The sequence below is a fragment of the Neovison vison genome, chromosome 11, assembly GCF_020171115.1.
Source record: "Neovison vison isolate M4711 chromosome 11, ASM_NN_V1, whole genome shotgun sequence".
Taxonomy (NCBI): Eukaryota; Metazoa; Chordata; class Mammalia; order Carnivora; family Mustelidae; genus Neogale; species Neogale vison.
Genome location: NC_058101.1, coordinates 68,624,978 through 68,645,240, shown reverse-complemented (window position 1 = coordinate 68,645,240; position 20,263 = coordinate 68,624,978). Strand labels below are relative to the sequence as shown.

Sequence of the window (20,263 nt, the reverse complement as noted above, 5' to 3'; positions counted from 1 at the left end):
TCCAGCACCACGTGGGGGTTGGGGGGCGCATTTTCAGCCATGGAGTCCCAGCCAAAAAGCACGAAAATGCGGGACATGGGGTACTAGACAGACAACAGACAGGAAGGACACTGGTTTCCAGGATGAGCCGAACCGAGAAGGTAGGGCGCTGCCTCCTCCTGTCTCCGCCGGGGACATCGGGTCCCGCTCTGTCCTCGCTGCTCTGGCCACATCCCCGAATGACCATGGACACTGTGAGCTTACAAAGGGTTTAGCGAGCAGGTGAATTCGCAATTCCAGGATCCATGAATACTGAAGTTTCCTGGGTCAGCACGGCCTCCTCCACACCAGGAGGGTCCTGTCACTCTCCTGTGGCTCTGGGTGAACAGGCCTTCTTAAGGCTTCATCTCATCCAACTGATCAGTTTTTCCTTGCTGGGGAGGACCTTTGCATCCTGTTCAAGAGCCTGTAGGCCCTGAAGCCACAGAGATGCTGCTGGGTTCACAGTTCCATCTCCCAAGGCTGCCAGGCCTATCTTGGCAGTGTGGGTGATGCAGCATCCCATCTCGGCAACCCACAGCCTCTCTCTTTAAGAAAGAATGCAAGTCATCATAGAATTAGATACAAATGTATTCAAAAGGAGAAAGGAAATCATAATATTCTTAAAAACTGACCAATACCAGAAACACCACAAAATCCAGAAAATACCATAATTTTTATTCATAACTGCATGATACGCCACTAGGATAAATTTTTCATCTACATTTTTTTATTGTCTCTTTTTTTTTTTAAGATTTTATTTATTTATTTGACAGACGGAGATCACAAGTAGGCAGAGAAGCAGGCAGAGAGAGAGGAGGAAGCAGGCTCCCTGATGAACAGAGAGCCTGATGTGGGGCTCGATCCCAGGATCCTGAGACCATGACCCGAGCTGAAGGCAGAGGCTTTAACCCACTGAGCCCTTTATTGGTCCCTTATTGTCTCTTCTTATAACAATTTTTTCAATATTATTTTCAGGGAGAAAAGAGAAGAAGAACTTAGCGTCTCTAACAAGGTTGATTGAAAACAACCTTTCATGGCTTCAACCCTTCATGGCTACTAGTTCACCAAAGTCCTCGCTTGGGCTCTCATTACTCATAACTCCTATCTAGCTAAGACTGCCGTCAGATTTGGAGAGAACTTTGACAAATTCGTTAGATTTTGGAAAGTCCAACTGGACTGGAAAGTCTGGGGCACTTCATTTTCTCGTGCTGTGACTAATCTCAAATGCCCTTACGGATCTCATGAACCCTCTTACGTCATGTCCTTGTCACATTGGCTCTCAGGGTTCTCCATTATCTTGCTGATGTCAGCATTTCCTGTTAAATCGGCAGAATGTTTAATCCTGTTCCAAAAGTTCATGTGATTCACTCCTTTTGGTTAGTTGCCACGGCTGTTCCTGGAAGCTGTCCTCTGTGCCAGGGTGTCTGGCATTAAGTTCGCAAAGAAGTGACCAGGAACAATGTGCATACAGTCCAGTAAACCCAAGCTGATGTTTCCACCACTCAGCTTCCCCTTGGGCAGATCCAGAAAAGGCTTCCCCACCTCCCCAGAACCACCCAGAAGAGGGGAAGTGTGACAGAGGGAGCCTGAGGCAGCGTGGGAACTGCTGTGGTCCTAGCATCTTCCTTTAGCGAAGTTGACAAAGCCATCTGATCATATGACTAAGGCCCCGTGGGAATCCATGTCCATCTTTGGCCAGGGCCACAGAGTCTCTTCTCCACTGGGTTCGACAGCCCTGATCCAAGAGCAGAAGGCCTTGCATGTGCTCAAGGTGCGGGCAGGACATGCTCCCTTTAGAGGCCTCCTGCTGGCTTTCTCTACCTTCTGGAGCTCTGTTCTTTGCAGTCCGGTGCTCATGACCCTTTCTTCCACCATCAAAGCACAGCATCTTTAAACTGTGTACCCAGGATTTAAAAAAAAAAAAAGATTTTGCTTATTTGGGGGTGCCTGCGTGGCTCAGTGGGTTAAGCCTCTGCCTTCGGCTCAGGTTATGGTCTCAGGGTCCTGGGATAGAGCCCCACATCAGGCTCCCTGCTCAGCAGGGAGCCTGCTTCTTCCTCTCTCTCTCCGCCTGCCTCTCTGCCTGCTTGTGATCTCTCTTTCTGTGTCAAATAAATAAATAAAATCTTATTTAAAAAAAGGTTTTGTTTATTTGAGGGAGTGAACATGAGCTGGGTCAGAGGGAGAAGCAGACTCCCCACCGAGCAGGGAACCTCCGACATGGGGTTCAATTCCGGGACCCGGAGTTCATGATCTGAGGCCAAGGTAGACGCTTCACCGACTGAGCCACCCAGGCCCCCTATTCCTGGGATTTGTTTTAATCAGATAGGCTAAGGTGACAGAAATGCAAACACCTGCCTTTGGAAGAATAATTTATTACTTACATTTCTCAAGAGAATCAGGTACCCCAAACCATGCAGGGCCACAGGGGGAAGCACCAGTTGGAGTCAGAAAGCAGAAGGGGAGCAAAGGGAATGGAGCCCAGAGCCTTTATTGAGGTTTTCATAGGAAGGAAAGGGTGAGCAGCAGGCACAGGGAGTAAGTTTAGGATCGGGCAGTTTGAATAATTTTGGCAGGCGTGGGCTATAGTGCTGTCCCTAGTGTCCAGTATCTGGCCTTGGCATGATCTGGGGCAAAGTGGGTGTTGGCCTGGCATGTAAGAGAAATGAAGGGTGGCTTCGGGGTGTGGGCTCTCTCTAGGAACCGTGTAGCCCTTGGAGGAGCACTCTCTCCGGGACCAAGGCCCCAGATGTCAGAGCATCAAGAAGGAAGAAAATAGGCAAATACAGGTAGGGGAGGGGAAAAAAACAAAAAAAAAAAAGAGGGGAGAAGATACAGTCCTGATTTTGTTTAAGAGGGAAAAAAGATCCTGCCCTAAGAGAAGAAACAAGGGGAAGGGATGCTGCTGGGTTGGAGCCATCCCAGGGAGGCTCCTGCAGACCCTTCCCTCCTAGTTTCCTCCTATCCACCACTAGTTGCTCCTAATGTTTCCAGGTGAAAGAACACACAAGATCAGGCCTGTATCTTCTCCGCTGATAGGAGGAAACTATCCATGTAAACAGCACCACCAGCCACCATGTGTGACCAGCCCCACTGGAGTCCTACTGCCAGGACATCCCCAAACATGGACAGCACTTTAGCCAAACTTCATACAGGTGCCTGAGCAGTGGGTACTCTGGGCAACAATGGCCCATCTTCACACTGATGACACACTGTCAGACCACTGCGTAAGAACTGTCCCCTTCAGAGTAGAGAACACTGGGACTCTCTTGACTCACAGATGCCAAAAATGTAACTTGAAATCACACATGCGTCCAGATACAGGAAAACCACAATACGAGCTGTGACCAAGACATCCTTACCTTTTGGAGTTAGAAACATTACCAACACCGTAACCAAGACACATGTCACTTGAAACTGCGATGTTTCTGAGAGGTTCCACAGAACCAGTTTCACTGAGGGACATAATGATCCTGTTAAACAATTCCTTGTCATATCCCATTTCAATGAATGGACCCCAAGATGAGTGCTTATCTTGCCCCAGGCCTCAAGCTCCCCTAATTAAGGGCCCTTTGCCCAACTCTCACCTACACCAACCTGAAAAGATTTCTCTGTCCTTCCCTGTCCTTAAGGGGAGATGTGTTCAGCCTCTGTGTAATGCAAACTTGCCATGAGGCTCTCTGCTGAACTCTCCCCACTTCTGGTGTTCCTGTGTGGCTGTGGCCCAAGTGCCCAGCCTTCTGTCTCCTTGTATCCGTGAATATGAACTTCTTTCTTCATTGCAATCATCTCCCTGTGTGTGTGTCTTACTGTACCTGGTCTGAACAAAGCCTCAGTATACAGTACACCTCTCTTTTGAGGTCTTTATGCAGCCACTCCCTTGTCAAGTCTCCCTCTGCCTCCCCCTACAAGGACGCAAAGATGACATACAGGCCCCGTTGGGATCATCCGGGATTGTCTCCCCATCTCAAGATCCTTCACTTAATCTCATCTGCAAGTCCCTTCACCATGAAAGGTCACACTCAGAGGTCCTGGGATGAGGCCCAGTGTCTGGCTGTGGGCCAGCCAATCACACTACAATTATTCTGCTCACAACTTCTGTGCTATTGTCATGCGTTTCAATTCCCTGGGGTATTTAAGTCCCAGAAGACATTCTGTTCTGGTTTTAGAAAGCATTCTTCATTAGGTTTATATACAACACACTGTTCCTGAAGCTCTGGGCTGTGGGGGTCATTCTGCTTCGAGGGCCCCAGTTACCATCTCCTCAGGTGAGGGCCAGTGGCAACCAGTGTCTCCAGAGTTCATTTCTCCGCAAAGTCTTTATCTGAACTTTTCTTTTGAAGTAAACTTCTTGCTGGGTTCAGAATTCTAGCTCCCCAGTTGTGTGTTTCCAGGAGTGAGTTTCCTCTCACTGTGTACTAGTTTCTGTTGCTTCTTTTGAAAAGTCATTGAGCTCTGAAAATGCTTCCTTGGCCTTTGGCTTCAGCCCTTCACAGCCATGTGCCTGGGCAGCGGTCTTTGTGCCTCCTCCCCCCCCACCCCCGCTTGCAGGCCCCCCCAGATCCGTGGCTGGGGATCTTCCAGTAGTGCTAGCCAGCCCCACGCTCTTACCTCTGCAGACACTGCTCTGTCGCCAGCATGAGGGGCTGGTCTGTCGGTGGCCTCCAGGGAGGGGTTCTGGGGCTTCCCACAGGACGGCGGCAGGAGCCAGCTCACAGTGTGGGGACAGGTCCAACTGTGGAAGCCACGGTGTTTGCCACGCGTGCGCCTGCATGTGGAGTGTAAGGATGAGCACAGCCAGGCCGGGCCACCCAGCTGTCAGCAAGGTCCACTCGGTTTCTCCCAGCCGGCCTGCGCCCTGACCGCACCTGCTCCTTGTCACTTCCCTGAGCCAAGCCCACCCTGCACGGGCTCTCCTTTGACTCTCCCACCCCCTGCATCCCATCCACTGGAGATCCTAGCGCTCATCTTCCGAACGTGTCCCCGTCTGACCACCTGTGCACACCATCCAGCCATCGCAGGTCAGAGCCATCAAGTGGCTGCCTGACCCGTGCATTCAGCTACTTCCCGGACGGTCTCCGGAGCAACCCTCTGAAGCGCGAATCAGAAAAGAGCTCGCGAATCAGAAAAGGCCCCGGGACGGCGCAGCGCTCCTGCGGGACGCGTCGGCGCACAGCCGAACTTCAGCAGAGAAGGCCCCAGTGCTGGAAGGGGCCGCGACCCACGTTGCGCAGGCTAGAGCCCAGCGGGGACCACCCCCAATCCCCGCCCCCTCGCCAGCCCCGCCTCTCGCCAGGCCCGCCCCGCCCAGGTTCCGAGAACACGCCGCGGCAGTCACGTGGCGTGCGACCCGGAGGTGGAACGGTTCGGCGCCTCGCAGCCCTCGGCTCTCGGAGCACAGACAACCCTCCGGGCCTGCGGCGACCGTGCGCCCCCGCGCCCACCCGACCATGCGGGCACCGCGCTCCCGCACCCCCCTGCTCACGCTGCTGGCCGCGCTGCTGGCCACGCCCAGGGCCCTGGCAGAGGCCCCGCACCTCGTGCTGGTGGACGCGGCCCGCGCTCTGCGGCCCCTGCGGCCCTTCTGGAGGAGCACCGGCTTCTGGTGAGCGCTCCGTGCGAGGAAACCGAGGCCCGAGAGGCCCATCTTGCCTCCATCCCACCGCGCGCTCCTCCTGAACCCGGGACACGCTCTGGGTCCCCCTGGTTGCATTGGAGAGACCCTTTCCCTCTCGTGCTCAGGGCCCACCTTAGGCGATCTGATGGGGGGACAGCTGCCCGGGCGGTAACCCGTCGCTGGCTGGTTTACTCCTTACCCTCAGGGTCCCCCGTCAGTCAGACCCAGAGTTTTCTCTGTCCGCGAGCTCCAGGCAGTGTTTTGGGTGCCAAGAAGGGTTTTCTGAGTGGGTGCCAGAGGCCTCTGGACAGGCCCTGAGTTTGCCTGCCGGCCACCTGGGGCAGGCAGAGCGCAGGAGAGGCAGCAGACCAGGACCCTCCTGAGGGGGCAGCCACAGTGATGTCACACATCCCTGCGAGGGGACCTGTCTCCCACCCTGCTATGTCTCAGACCTGCCTCTGTCTCCCACCTCCCTATGGCTCCCACCCCCTCTGTGGCCTGCTTCTGGCTGAGAGCACCTGACTGAAGGGGAAGGAGCAGGGTACTGGGATGTGGTCCTCTCCCCTCAGGGAGCCCCTGCTTTCCATAACATGAGACTTCCTGACATTCCTGGTGTGGGGGTCATTTTATTACATCAGGGACAGTAACATTCACTGGCAGGCACTTTCTGTCCAGCTGCTGGAGACGGGTGTCCTGGGCAAGCCTGGGCCTGTCCATGGGACTCATGCCACATCCCCCTTTTTCTGTCCCCAGCCCCCCACTGCCTCACAGCCAGGCTGACCAGTATGACCTCAGCTGGGACCAGCAGCTTAACTTGGCCTATGTGGGTGCTGTCCCTCATGGTGGCATTGAGCAGGTCCGGACCCACTGGCTGCTGGAGCTCATCACAGCCAGGTGAGTGATGGGGGCAGCTGGCAGAGCCCCCTTTATGGAGGTGAAGACTGAGGCCAAGAGGAGGACTCTGGGGGCTGTGGTGGGTGCTGGGTGGCTCCTGGGTTGGGCACAGCTGGCAGCCTGCTGGACATCACTTAGAGGCTCGGGGGTCAGGTGGGTGTCCCACTGCACCAGCTTTGTGGCTGGCCCAGCGACCATGCACCCACAGACTTTGTGTGGTGCGCTGGCCAGTCAGGCTTTGCAGGAAGACTGCCCAGGGGCTGGGCTGAAGTTGTGTTGGTCACACCCCCTCCCCTTTGGCCCTGCAGGGCTCCACCCAGCCAAGGCGTGGCACGTAAGGAACACTTGGGTGTGTGTTTGGAAGATTTCGAGAGATATAGAGACCTTCTTGCCCCTGGCCAGAGCTGCCACCTCTCACCCAGTGGAGTGGGACTGGGACTGGGCGGGGCAAGGGACCGGTATCCTGTTGGCACCTTGGAGGCGTCATGATTGCCTCGGGGACCTTGTTCAAATAAGACCGTGACACCCAGCGTCAAATCAACCCTGCAGGGCCCTGGATGCTCAGCCTGTAGCCCGGGCTGGCACTGGGGCGGTTTGTTTAAAGGGAGTCGCTCTTGGATGTTTAAGTGTCAGGGGCCTCTGTGTGTTCCCTCCAGGGCAGAGGGGCACAGCATCAGTCTTGGAGGAGTTGTGGCAACTGATGTCGGTGACCAATGGTGTGCGCATATCTGAGGAGGACTCCTGGGGCAGAATGGAGGCTCTGCTAGAGGGCGGAGTCCATGGCCACTGGCACCCTGTGGCCGGCTCGGGCCCTCTGCACAGCACTATGCACGCTGTGGAAGAGCTGCCCGTCCTCAGTCAGGTCACCCTGGTCCTCCCCAAGGAAGCCGCCTCTCCTCAGGGTGTCCCGCACCAAGGGGCTGCAGCAGGCTAGGAGCAGCATGACACCCAGGGCTGCATAGTCTCGGCGCAGGTCCCGTAGCGTGGCCACACCGGCTGCATCCAGGAAGAGCAGGGGTGCACAGTCGATGACCACAGCGTGGAAGCCAGCTGCCGTGGACACCAGGGCCGCCGTGCTGGTCCCTGGGCCCAGGTCCATGCCCTCACTGACCCTGGCCTCCAGGCCCCGCTCCTTCTTCCTGGTGGCCGCACGCCCCGCGTCCAGCCCCGTGAGGCTGGAGAGGGACCGCAGAAAGAAGTCCTTGTTAGCATAGTAGAGAGGCCCTGCAAAGCGGAATATCCTCACCCCAGGCTCGGGGACCAGGCCCTCAAACTCCGCTGTGTCCTCGTAGAAGCCGGAGTCCCCAATCTGAGCGAGCAGGGCGGCGCGCGGGCGCTGGGTACGGCCAGCCAGGCTGAGCAGGGACAGGAGGATGCCGGCCAGCAGCCCCACCTCGACGCTGACCAGCGCACAGCTGGCCGCGGTGGCCACCCAGACCAGCGCGTCGGCTGGGCTGAGCCGCCACAGCTGCGGGACGTCCCTGACCTTGCGCAGGGCACCACGCAGGCTGACGACGATGACACAGGCCAGCACGCACCGCTGCAGGTCCCGGAAGAGCGGCGCCAGCGCCAGCAGCACCAGCAGCACCACTGCGGCACTGACCACGCTGGACAGCTGCGTGCGGCAGCCAGTGGCCGTCTTCACCAGGGTCTTAGACAGTGCGGCGCTGGTGACGTAGCAGTGGAAGAAGGCGGGCAGCACGTTGCAGCAGCCCACGGCCAGCAGCTCCTGGTTGGCTCTCACGGAGTAGCCGTGGCTCCGGGCAAACATCTCCGCCAGAGAGATGGAGAAGGCGGAGCCCACAAGAGCCAGTGGCACTGCGTCCAGCACTACGCGCCACATCAGCCCCGGGTCTGGCACCCGGGGGGCCACAAAGCCCGTGGGGATGTCACCAGCCACGCTGGAGCCGAAGCGTTCATGGAGCTGCCCAAAATGGGACACCATCGTGGCCGCCACGATGACCACTAGCTCCGTGGGCAGGGGCACCTTCAGGCGGCGCTGGCAGCGCTCAGAGAGCTCCTTGCCGGCCAGCAGCACGGCCAGGCATGTGGCACTGGTGACTACGTCGCACAGGTTGGCCTGCCCAGCACCGCGTACCAGGCTCAGCCACGTGCTGACCACCATGCCCAGCCCTTGGTGCCGTGGGATCCGCACGCCTAGCAGGTGCTTCAGCTGGGAGGTCAGGATCGTCACCGAGGCCCCCATGGCAAAGCCATCAAGCAGCGGCTGAGACAGGTAGGCAGACACGAAGCCTAGCCGGAGCATGCCCAGGAGTACCTGCGGACAGGGTGGAGTGAGTGTGGTGGAAGCCCAGAGCCCCTCACCCCTTCACTGCCGTTGCCTGTCTCCTGAGCAGACTGTGTGTGGAGTCCCCCACATGTGCGTCTGCACACGAGCACAGCAGACGCTGGAGGAGCACACGCAGCCTCGTGTGCTCATTGCTGGTCCTCTTCCGTGTGCAGGCTCCGGGCAGCGGCAAGCAGCTCCTTTCCCCTGTCCTGCGTGGGGCACTGCCCCCGTCCCGGGAGACCTGGGGCCCCTGGCAGGGTGTGACATTGGGGGTGGACAGGATAGGCCTGGTCCAGGAGAGCTGAGGGCATGGGGAAGCTGCGGGAAGAGAGGCAGTCCCTTGGGGTCCCACTGGGGACAGGAAACCCAGGGGGCTATGTGAGCCAGTCAGGCCAGTCCGCCGCTCTAGCCGACCCTTCCTGTCTAGGCCATAGCGCGCCAGACAGGGTCCCTATTCCTGGGCATCCTCAGAGCCTTGGGTGCCCCCATCCTGGGGTGCCATCCCATGCCCACCTCTGTTAGCTCTGTCCTGTCCTTGCTGGTTAAACCCACTGTCCTCCGAGGCCCCGACTCTACACTGCCCTGGGCTTGGCCCTCCGAGTAGGTGGTAAGCTCCCGAGGGGCTTGCACCTCGCTCTGCAGAACCCCCACCTGGGTGGCCCCTTACCTGGTAGATGCCGGCCACCAGCGTAAGGGCAGTGGCGACGCGGATGGCGTAGCAGTCCTGGTCACAGTCTTGCGGCCTGAGCCCCGCCACAGCAGCCGAGGTGTTGATGGTGCTGCTGTTGTCCCCAGGCCCGGTCCCCTCCTGGGCAGGCCCGAAGCCAGCCAGCAGGAGCTCGCGGTCCACCACCTGGCCCACCATGAGGCAGAGCAAGCTGAAGATGCCCACGGAGACGTGGTGCGAGGTGCCCATGAGGAAATAGATGAGGTTTGCGAAGAAGGACGTGTACAGGCTGTAGATGGGCTGCAGCCCTGCCAACAGCGAGTAGGCGATGGCCTGGGGCACCAGGATGATGCCAATGACCAGCCCGGACATAACATCACCCACCAGGGCCTCCCGCGGGTGGTACTGGCGCAGCCAGCGGGTGGCGGGGAGCAGGTCCTGCACCAGCGTCCAGGCCCTCTGCGTGCTGCACGTGCAGCTGCGCCACAGCCTGGCTTTGAGCATCTCACGCAGGCCCAGGGACCCTGGGGACCGCCGGCGCACCAGCACTGGCCCCGTGCCCTGCGGCGCGCCCTCAGCAGACACTTCCATCCTGGCCCGCCACACTCCTCAGGGGAACCTGCAACGGACGCGTGTGTCACTGCTGGGGTCAGAGGGCAGCACAGAGCCCCAGACCTATGCATGGCCAAACCCAGCTCCCCTGCTTCCCATCCACTTCCGTGGGCAGGCAGTGGCCCCTCTGTCACCCATCCAAACCACCATGGTCCCCTTTGGCGGCCCTTCCATCACCTCTGTACCATGGACTCGGAGGAGGGAGACCTCCCGAGGCCCTGTTAAACCTTGGAGATCCTGGGACCCCAAGTCTGGCCACCCCAGTCTCTGTGCCAGAATTCCTGGGATGGCTTTGGGAGGGTGATCTCAGTGGGGGCCAGGGGGTAGGGAGTTGGGGTGACTGGTCTCTGTCCTCTGCCTCATCCCCCAGAATTGTGGGGTCTCCTTGCCCAGGGTGTGATAATACTCTTCAGACCACACAGGTGTACCGTGAACAAAAGTGTGGGACTGTCCCTTGTGTCCCAAGGACAGTGGGCCTTCCAGGGCCGGGCCTGCTCTTGCCTTCCCACCCCTGGCCCACAACACAGGGCCTGGCATCTCCCCGGGGTGTGGAGGACCGTATGGCGGGAGGTTCGGGGAGCCAGAGCCCCCTGAACTCCAGAGGGACGCTGAGTGGGTTTCCTTCCTGGGAAGACCTCAGTACACGGCCCCCAGAGTTCGGGTGTGTGGGAGGGGACTGCTTCAGTGGTATCTGCCTTGTGCCTGCGGGTCCACAAAGGAGACCCGAAACCGGTCCCACACTTCCCTTCCCCCAGGGAGCTGGCTGCTTTGGTCGCCTCAGGGATTTTACAGTCCCACAACAGGGCCCTGGATGGTCTTACCTGAGGAGCCCCTCACGGGCTTGGGGGACTGGAGGGTAGCGAGGCAGCTGGCCTGTGGGTCCTCTGGGGCTGGAGTGAGCCGGCCAGCTGGCCCTCCAGAGCCCTCTGGCTTCTGTTGGCCAGTGGGGGTGGGGGGGTGGGAGGGGTGTGGGCAGCAGGGTTCGAGTGCCGAGCTGGAGCCAGGAGCCCAGCCTGGCAGATGTCGTGCCCGCCGGGGGCAGTGCTCTGTGGTGACCATCTGACTGCCTGGGCAGCTGGACTTGCAGTTAAATTATTTACCCCCCAAATTGCTGAGTCATGGGTTTCCCCCAGACCGGTGTTACCTGTCGGCTAATCCAGGGACTTGCACTGTAATCAGAGGTTCACAAACAATTGTAGGGGGCCTCCTGATAAGCTCCCAGCCTCCCCGCGCTGGCCCAGGTGCGGGACAGGGTGGGCGAGGGTGCCTAGTGTCTGGGGCAGGGTGCTTGGATGCTGGGGTCCTTGGGGGAGGCGGAAGTCCCCCGGGACACAGGCCACAAGGGACCCTTCAGCTCTGGGGCCTTTTACTGTCCTCGCCACAACTACCCAGGGGTAGGCGAGGAGGGGGAGGGACCCTGGGAGGGGTCTTTATCCTGTCCCTGGTCACCCTTCCTGTTGTAAGGAGGGACAGATCTAGTCCGAGCCGGAGCGCTGGCCAGGGTGGCCCTGGGCAGCTGTATCCTCAGCCTCTGTTCCATGTCCTTGTGTGGAAGGCGGGTGTCAGGTTTTTGTGCATGCACACGTGTGGATTGCTGGAGGGCCAGCAGGCACCAAGATACACTACCCAGGAGGGGTGCCCTCTTGCTGGGAGGGGGTGGGGTGGTTTGAGCACCTGCATGACTGACAGGAGCCCGGCATGGGCCGGGGCTGGGGGGAAGGCACGTGATGGCTTTAGATGGTTACTCTCGTGCCTCAGAAACCGTACGAGGGAAAAAAAAAAAAAAAGAAACCGTATGAGGACTGTTGCGGTCTCAGGTTCCCCACCTTTATACCGAATAACTGAGGTGAAATTCCATCACTGGGATCTTGAAGGATTATGTGTGCAAAGGGGCCCATCCCACTGGGCTGCCCTGGCCCCATAGCCGCTAGTGCTCTCCTGTCCCTCCAGGACACACCTAGGGTCTCCCTCTCCCCCCACCCTGGACGTCCAGCTCAGGACCCACGTGACCTCTGGTGGGTAGCTGTTTGCCCAGAGCAGGAGAGCCTCAGGCCCTTTCCTGGGGTCATCAGGCACACCTTGGGGTGCAGAGGGGAGGGTAGCTTTCTGAGGGGGGCATCTACCTTATCTCCTGCCCCAGTACTGGCAGGGGGCCAGTGAGAGAACTCCCTGGGGTTGTGTGATGGGAAGGACTCCTTGGTTCCCAGAGCAGTGGCAGCCAGGGTTAGCGTGTGCGCGCTGGGCGAGGGGGCCTGGGTGCTGCTGGAGGAGAGGGGTTCCTCGGGGTGGGGACCTAGCATGGGAAGTTAGGGGACCTGAGTTAGGAAGGGGAGGGGCAGGGGTTTCTGGAGGCTCTGGGTGGGAAAGCACCAGGGGTGAGATGCAGGGCAGGCGAAGCTGCTTCTGGGAGGGGCTCAGTGGGCAGTGGGCCCACCCACAGCCTCCACCCTGTCAGCTGCAGCAGGGAGCCAGCCTTGCCCACCCACCTCCCCCTGCTGGCCGGGATTGGGCTCACATTCTGCTGGGGCTGGGTGTCTAAATCAGGTGAAGGAGTAGCAGTTGAGGTCACATCTGACCTTTGAGAGGTTTGCAGGACCCCCTCCCCCTGCTCGCAACGTGCCCTTTCCAGCTTCTCTGCATTGAGGCTGGTGATGGGCACCTGTGGTCTGGTACCTATTCCGCACACAGGTACCTATTCCTGGGCGCTTGCTTGTCAGAGGGGCTCCTGAAGCCCACACCCCCTCACTCCGCCAGCCCACGGAGCTGCAGACTTCCCCCGGACAGGGGCCTTGGGGTTCGCCCTCCTGGAACCCCCCTCTGGGGGTGTCTGCCCAGCCCTAAGCCACATGGTTATTTCCTTAGTATTTGTCTTTAAATCTCGGTTTTAAATCGTCAAGTACGCTTATTTGGAAAGGAGACGTTGCATCCCGACTCTGAGTGCAAAGGGGCCAGGTCTGCGGCGCGTTTTGCTTCCACGGCTCCGAGGACCAGACCCGCGTTTCCCCCGGTGCTGGCTGGGAAGATGGAGAGCACCGGCCTCTCCCGCCAGCCGGCCCTGAGCCCGACACCCTCCTAGCCCCACGCTCAGACTGAGGCTGCGAGCTCCCTCAGGGGGCGGGTCCATTAGCCCGCTGCGCGCCCCTACACCTCTCCGGCTCTGAGCGCGCACGGCCCCACCCTCCTGCTCCGGGAGCGCGCGCCCCACGTCTTCGCCCACGTCCCCTCCGTGCGCGACCCTCACCGCATAGCACGCGCGGCCGAGGCCGGTCCGCTCCCACCCGAGCACTCACCGGGCGGGTCGCCGCACTTTCCTCTGGCGCAGGCGCTCAGGCCCCCCGCAGTGGTTGGGGGTGCTGCTCAGTGCAGCCCGACCTCCGCCGGCCGCGTGAATGAGCCCTTTGTGCAGCCGCGGCAGCCGTGGCCCACGTGCCAGGAGCCGGAGGCCTCCCGTCCAGGTGCGGACCCGGCCGCAGAATGCAGGCTGGTCAGTGGAGACCCAGGCCTGTGTGCACTTCACCTCACCGCTCAGCCGCCTCCCTGATTGAGGTCTCAGCTCCTCACTCTGAAGGGGCCAGGCAGAGGGGGGACCCAGACACCCACGGTGGAGCCCAAGGACTGCTCCCTGGGGTTCCTTGGCTGGGGGTCACTCTGAGGTGGGTTTTTTGGCCCTGGGGACGGGTGTTTTGGCCCTCAGGGTATCCTTAGCTGTGAGGGCTGGCCGGGCCAGGGTACGCTCCTACCCACCCAGGGTGATAGGCTGGGGATGCCTCTTTGTTGTGGCTCCCCCGTGGTACCTCATTGGCCCAGGACACCACACATGGCAGCACATGTCTGAGACCTGCTGGGCGCCCAGTGTGTGCAGGCTGGGGTCATTGCCTCCATGGGCTAGAGGGAGAGCCTGGAGCCCCTGCACATGTCCTAACTTTCCCTTTGGTCACCCCATCACCTCTGCCCACCCACCCCCCACAGCAGTGGGACTTTGGAACCGTCTGCTGTGCACATTTAATTTTTACCCAACTGCTTGTTAGTTTTCTTTGCTACCAGTCCTGACCTTTGGATGGGAGGGGAACAGGTGAGGGAGGTGAGCCCCACTGCCCAGAGGCTTGTCCTGCTGGGCCTCAGGAGTGGGAGGACGCAGCCCTGCACAGAAGGGCCAGCCAGGGAAAGCAGAGTACCGGGCCTGGGAGGAGCAGGAGGCCCACATGTGTGGTGGCTTGCCCTGGTCCCAGTGTGGGCTTTGAAGCCCCGGCCCAGACTCAGCCTTGACCCTGTACAAAGCAAGGTGTGGGAGAGAGAAGAATGTAGAGGAGAGGTGTTGACTTATCCATGTCCTCACTGTGCCTAGGGAGATGACTGTGGGCCAGACTGGTGTGGGATGGAGAGGTGGACAGATGAAGGCTGCCCAGGACCCGATTTTCCGTGACCTCACCCTTCTTCTCCCCAGTGGCCACAAGAGGGCGCACTGCAGGCCCTCCCACCCACAGCCGCCTTCTTTCCTGGGACAGACCGTGAAGGGACCAGGCATGTTCTTAGGGGGAGCCCTGAGAGGCCTGCCGGACCACCTGCCTATGCTCCTCCCGAGGCAGTGCCCCTCAGCTTGGGCCACATACCCCTGCATGACTCCTTCCGCCCTGGCGCCTTGCTTGTGCCTGACTGCAAGGCCACCAGTTTCCTCCCTCAGCCCTCAATGCCGGGTCCACCCTCAGAGACCACCTGTACCCCTACTGGCCGAGCTGCTCAGGTGAAGTGTGAGGGGCTGTGTGAGACCCGCTCCACCCATCCGCAGGTTGTCCCTTCTACCTTGTAAGCCCATCTGCTCCAGCTCCTTTCTGCTGCCTTGTGGCCACCACCCAGTACTGGTGCTGCACTGCTCTCCGGGGACCTTTCCAAACATCATGGCAAAAGGGAAAACTATGGGGCCAGTTGTTAGATCTGCGGTTGTCGGGGGCTGGGAGGAGGAGGGCAGACAGGGGGAGCACGGGTCATGTGGGGGCCGGGAAGCAACTCTAAGTGATACTGTGGTGGTGGGCGCCTGCCCTGATGCCCTCATCCAGATCCACAGAACATGCGCCCCCAGGGAGCACCCTGATGTCATCTGTGGACTCTGGGTGATGGTGGTGTGTCTGTGGAGGCTGGTCCACCATAAGAGATATACCACTAGGTGCGGACATGGTTCACAGGGAAGGCTAAGCCCACATGCAAGCAGAGGGAAAATGGGAAGTCTCTCTGCCTCCCTCTCAGTTTTGCTATAAACCTAAAACTGTTGAAAAAAAGTTTTCAGGGGCACCTGAGTGGCTCAGCGGGTTAAACCCTCTGCCTTCAGCTCAGGTCATGATCTCAGGGTCCTGGGATTGAGCCCCGCATCGGGCTCTCTGCTCATCAGGGAACCTGCTTCCCCCTCTCTCTCTGCCTGCTTCTCTGCCTACTTGTGATCTCTGTCAAATAAATAAAATATTTTTAAAAAAAGTTTTCAAAACAAAGTCATGGCAGTTTTCTCTCTGGATCTCTGACAGGGCTCCCCATTTCACTCTGAGTCAGGGGACCATCCTCACCTTGGGAACAAGGCCTTCTGTGACCCTGTCACAGCCTGCACCCTATTGTGTCCCAGATCCACTCCATGTTTTCTGTTCGATCACTACGAGTTTGCTCCAACCTCAGGGCCATTGCACATGCTGCCCTGGCTGTTCCCCCAGGAACCCTACTTGATAGGTCTTAGAAGTGACCTCAGAGAGGCCCTCCCTGCCTGATCCTTTGCTCCCTGGCCCTTCCCCTTCAGGGTACATCTGATGTTCTCTTAAAGATTCAAATAGTTGCCTGATGATTTCTGTCTCCTCCCAGAATGTGAACCTGGAAGAATTTGGGCCACAGTCTGGGATGAATGAAGTAGGGTGGGGAGGCTGCCCTTCTCCCTTTTCTGACTGTGGGAGGGAAGAGGAATACTCTTGAGACAAATCTGGAGCCCTGGCCTCCAGGAGATGCCAAGAAGCAGGGTGTGGCGTCCCCCAGATCCTGCCCTGTTTCATGGCTCCCCACTCCACAGTCAGCTGTCTGTAGGGTGACTTGTTCTCCTGTACTCCATTCTATTTTACCCTTCCCAAAAGGCCTGCCTGCCTCATGCCACACCTGAGCCCAAAGCTGTTCTGAGCTCCTGAAGGCTTGGGGGTAGGCTTCCAGTACAGGCACACTGGTTCATACTAGGCTGTGAATGACTGCTAGGCTGCCATCATTGGTGTTTTCCAAGGGGTGGGACTGACTGAGGAGTCTGGCTCTGAGACCTGTGTGGCACCTTGCAGGCTCCCTACATGGTTGAATGTGGCGACAGTTTCAGCCCGGGTCCCACTGTCCTCTGGCCTGACATTCACTGTTTTTCCACAGGGGATCAGCTGGGCAAGGTCTGAGCTATAACTTCACCCATCTGGATCGGTACCTGGATCTTCTCAGGGAGAACCAGCTCCTCCCAGGTAAGCAACAGCCCCGCCCTCGGCACTCTAGTCCTGTCCCCTCCCCATGACCTGACCCCTCTGAGTCTTCGCTGGTTATATGCAGAGGATTGGCCTCTGTATGGGCAGCTGGGGCCCCTGGCCGGACAGCCACCTTCTGTGTTGCAGGCTTTGAGCTGATGGGCAGCCCCTCCAAACGCTTCACCAACTTCGAGGACAAGAAGCAGGTGTTTGAGTGGAAGGAGCTGGTCTCTCTCGTGGCCAGGAGATACATTGGTGGGCAGGGCACAGGCCCAGGAGGGAGAGGGTGGGCGTTCCTGGTCAGGCTCTCCCATAGCACCTGGGCCACCTCCTTGGTCTTCTCTCTCATGAGCCCTGAGCCAGGGTCTCCTGATGGGGAAGGAGGCCAGGCAGGGTGGAGTGGGCTCATATGGGTTTGGATAGCCTTGTCATAGCCAAGTGTCCAGCTGTAGGCAGACTTCCTGTGAGTTGGGATAGGCTTGGCATTCCCCACGCAGGGCAGGGGGAAGCATGTGTGACAGTGGGGACACTCTGCAGGTCGGTATGGACTCTCACATGTTTCCAAGTGGAATTTCGAGACATGGAATGAGCCAGACCACCACGACTTTGACAACGTGTCCATGACCGTGCAAGGTGGGTGGTGGCTCTGAGGTCCTGTGAGTGGAGAAGGGGCGGGAGCAGCCCCTCAGGCACCAGGGGATGGACTCAAGTTCCCTCTGGCCCAGGCTTCCTGAACTACTATGACGCCTGCTCCGAGGGTCTGCGGGCTGCCAGCCCCGCTCTGCGCCTTGGCGGCCCCGGGGACTCCTTCCACCCCTGGCCTCGATCCCCGCTCTGCTGGGGCCTCCTGGGGCACTGTCAAAACGGCACCAACTTCTTCACGGGGGAGTCGGGTGTGCGGCTGGACTACATCTCCCTCCACAAAAAGGTACAGTACCGCCCCCGCCCTTCTGCTAGCCAGGAACCCCTGGTCTTCAGCCCAGTGGTCCTGAGGCTGATTCCCGCAGGGTGCCGGCAGCTCCATCTACATCCTGGAGCAGGAGAAGGCCACGGTGCAACAGATAAAACAGCTCTTTCCCAAGTTTGCTGACATCCCCATTTACAACGATGAGGCGGACCCGCTGGTGGGCTGGTCCCTGCCGCAGCCTTGGAGGGCTGACGTGACCTATGCGGCCATGGTGGTGAAGGTAGGCCAGCCCCCAGGACCTACCCCCTGGGCCACGTTCCTTTGGGGGAACCGGGGTTTGGGCGCCTGGAAGAGCACTGCCACCTGGATGCCCGCAGGTCATCGCGCAGCACCAGAACCTGCTGCTGGCCAACACCAGCTCGGCCATGCGCTATGCGCTCCTGAGCAACGACAACGCCTTCTTGAGTTACCACCCGCACTACTTCACGCAGCGCACGCTCACTGCGCGTTTCCAGGTCAACAACACGCGGCCGCCGCACGTGCAGCTCCTGCGCAAGCCGGTGCTCACCGCCATGGCGCTGCTGGCCCTGCTGGGTATCACCCCTTCCTTTACCCGGCGCCAGCCCAGACTGGGGACAGAGGAGGCCACCGGGGGCACCCTGGGTGGGGCCAGGACCCAGGCCTCATTAGGGCCCTAGTGGCTTGTGCAAAGGCCCTCAGGCAGGGGAAGCACCGATGTATGTGCCCTGCCGGGGATGGGGGAGGATGGGGGAGTTTCCTGCCCCTCACCACCCTGCTTCCCCAGCTCAGTGGGTCACTGTGGCCCTCCTGGGGCTGGACCCCTACTGGCGGGCAATGAATGGTGGGAAGCCAGGCCCTGGAGGGCAGCCCTGGGAGGCCGGGACTTCTGCCTAGCGACCACCCCACCCTGGCCCTGTAGACCGCGAGCAGCTCTGGGCTGAGGTATCGCAAGCCGGGACCGTGCTGGACAGCAACCACACGGTGGGCGTGCTAGCCAGCGCCCACAGACCCAGTGGCCCCCTTGATGCCTGGCGCGCCACGGTGCTGATCTATGCAAGTGACGACACGCGCACCCACGCCAACCGCAGCGTCGCCTTGACCCTGCGCCTGAGCGGGGTGCCCCCAGGCCCAGGTGAGCTGAGGTCCTGGGCGAGGAGGCGAGGATCTGGTGGGCGGGCCCTGTGGGGCGTGGCTCCAGCATCTGGCTCCGCAGGGCTTGTCTATGTCACGCTGTACTTGGACAACGAGCTCTGCAGCCCATATGGCGAGTGGCAGCGTCTCGGCCAGCCGGTCTTCCCCTCCACAGAAGAGTTCCGGCGCATGCGCGCAGCTGAGGTCCGCGGGCAGGGCGCAGGATGGGGCAGGGCGGCTGTTGCGATCCCAAGGCCCAGAGTACCACCAGTTCCTGTCCCCAGGACCCGGTGGCTGTGGCGCCACAGCTCTTCCCTGCCAGCGGCCGCCTGACCCTTCGCCCGGAGCTCCAGCTGCCCTCGCTCCTGCTGGTGCACGTGTGCGCGCGCCCCGAGAAGCCACCAGGCCAGGCAAGTAGCCTCTTCCTGCCCCGCCTCGCAGGCCTCTCCAACCCCCCAGTCACGGAGCCTCTCTCCCTGCAGGTGACCCGGCTCCGTGCTCTGCCTTTGACCAGTGGGCAGGTGCTTTTGGTCTGGTCGGATGAGCACGTGGGCTCCAAGTGCGTGAGTGCATTCACTCCCACTCCCCTAATACCCACCCTGTAGGAGCTGCTTGTCCCTGTCTATGCCCAGTTTCTTGAGGTTGCAGTGCCCACGTGGTCACTCCACTCTGGTTCTCCAACTGGTCCCTACCTCTGCCTGTCATACCACTGCTCCTGCTGTTCTCACAGACACAGAAATGGCCAAGACATCCCATCCTGCTTGATTGGGGTGGGGGCCCTGCAGGGAACATTGGCAGGTGGCATCTGGGTTCCAGTCCCCTCTCTTCATCAATGTGGCCTGTCCTCATTGCAGGAGGAGGGCCAGGGACCCGGGGAGGGGTCAGAGAAGGGGCTGTGAGTCTGCCTTATACTCCACTGTACCAGGACGCCAGCCCTGGTTCTGACTGGTCCCCTCAGGTGCCTGTGGACCTATGAGATCCAGTTCTCCACGGATGGTGAGATGTATGCCCCTGTCAGCAGCAAGCCGTCGACCTTCAACCTCTTTGTGTTCAGCCCAGGTGTGCCTGTGGCCCTGTGTCCTGGCCTCAGCTGCCCCACTTCTGGGCCTTGGCACAGTGTCCCGTGGGGTGGGCTCCAGGGAGCTCTGGGAGTTTGGGGCGGGTCCTGGGGGCTATCACTCAAGAGTACACGGATGTGTTTGTGCCCTCAGACACCGCTGTCACCTCTGGCTTCTACCGGGTTCGAGCTGTGGACTACTGGGCCCGACCAGGCCCTTTCTCAAACCCTGTGCACTACGTGGAAGTCCCTGCCCTATGAAGCCCTCCCCACCCGGTGACTGTGAACCTGTGCTGACTCCGCAGCCTGGGGGGCCGGGAGCTGAGATGTGTTGGACCACCAGGGGCCCATCCATCGGCTCTATCTGTTCTCTCCTGTCCTCTTGCTCATCCCCTTAAAGTGCCTTTCCACTGGTCAGTCTTGGGGTTACCCTTTGTGGCCAGGCCCAGGGTATACTTGGAACCTGGCTAGAGCAGGGCCTTGCCCAAGTCCCTCCTCTTCAGAGTGTTCTCCCACCGAGGGAGCTAGGACAGAGCGCTGGCCAGGCACGCGGAGACTGAGATCTGGCTGCCATTAGGATGGCTC

General features: G+C 59.8%; 2 protein-coding genes across 4 annotated transcripts; one reads left to right on the top strand and one right to left on the bottom strand.

Annotated features, from left to right (window-relative positions):
* The first annotated feature begins 5,376 nt into the window (after positions 1–5,376).
* IDUA (alpha-L-iduronidase) lies at positions 5,377–20,091 on the top strand. Of its 3 annotated transcripts, XM_044267980.1 has the most exons (14): positions 5,378–5,626; positions 6,392–6,532; positions 16,477–16,562; positions 16,710–16,817; positions 17,100–17,195; positions 17,288–17,490; positions 17,570–17,749; positions 17,847–18,063; positions 18,410–18,622; positions 18,704–18,825; positions 18,906–19,031; positions 19,104–19,180; positions 19,580–19,680; positions 19,833–20,091. In XM_044267980.1, the coding sequence occupies exons 1-14, from the start codon at positions 5,472–5,474 to the stop codon at positions 19,937–19,939; spliced, it is 1,932 nt and encodes a 643-aa protein (XP_044123915.1). In that variant the 5' UTR covers positions 5,378–5,471; the 3' UTR covers positions 19,940–20,091. The 3 variants fall into 3 exon arrangements, with proteins under 3 accessions (XP_044123916.1, XP_044123915.1, XP_044123917.1); XM_044267981.1 differs by lacking the exon at positions 19,833–20,091 and having other exon boundaries at positions 5,377–5,626; positions 19,104–19,184; positions 19,580–19,674; XM_044267982.1 differs by lacking the exons at positions 5,378–5,626; positions 6,392–6,532 and adding an exon at positions 8,148–8,768.
* SLC26A1 (solute carrier family 26 member 1) lies at positions 7,296–10,089 on the bottom strand. Its single transcript, XM_044267979.1, has 2 exons — positions 9,490–10,089; positions 7,296–8,810 (listed from the first exon to the last, which is right to left on the bottom strand). Exons 1-2 carry the CDS (start codon positions 10,078–10,080, stop codon positions 7,296–7,298), a joined length of 2,106 nt encoding a protein of 701 aa, XP_044123914.1. The 5' UTR covers positions 10,081–10,089.
* Positions 20,092–20,263: the final 172 nt, after the last annotated feature.

Coding starts and splice junctions, on each gene's coding strand:
- IDUA (XM_044267980.1), top strand. CDS start 5,472: ATGCGGGCACCGCGCTCCCGCACCCCCCTGCTCACGCTGCTGGCCGCG. Junction 18,064..18,409: donor GGCGCTGCTGGCCCTGCTGG/GTATCACCCCTT, acceptor CTGGCCCTGTAG/ACCGCGAGCAGCTCTGGGCT. Junction 18,826..18,905: donor GGCGCATGCGCGCAGCTGAG/GTCCGCGGGCAG, acceptor TCCTGTCCCCAG/GACCCGGTGGCTGTGGCGCC.
- SLC26A1 (XM_044267979.1), bottom strand. CDS start 10,080: ATGGAAGTGTCTGCTGAGGGCGCGCCGCAGGGCACGGGGCCAGTGCTG. Junction 8,811..9,489: donor TGGTGGCCGGCATCTACCAG/GTAAGGGGCCAC, acceptor CCCTGTCCGCAG/GTACTCCTGGGCATGCTCCG.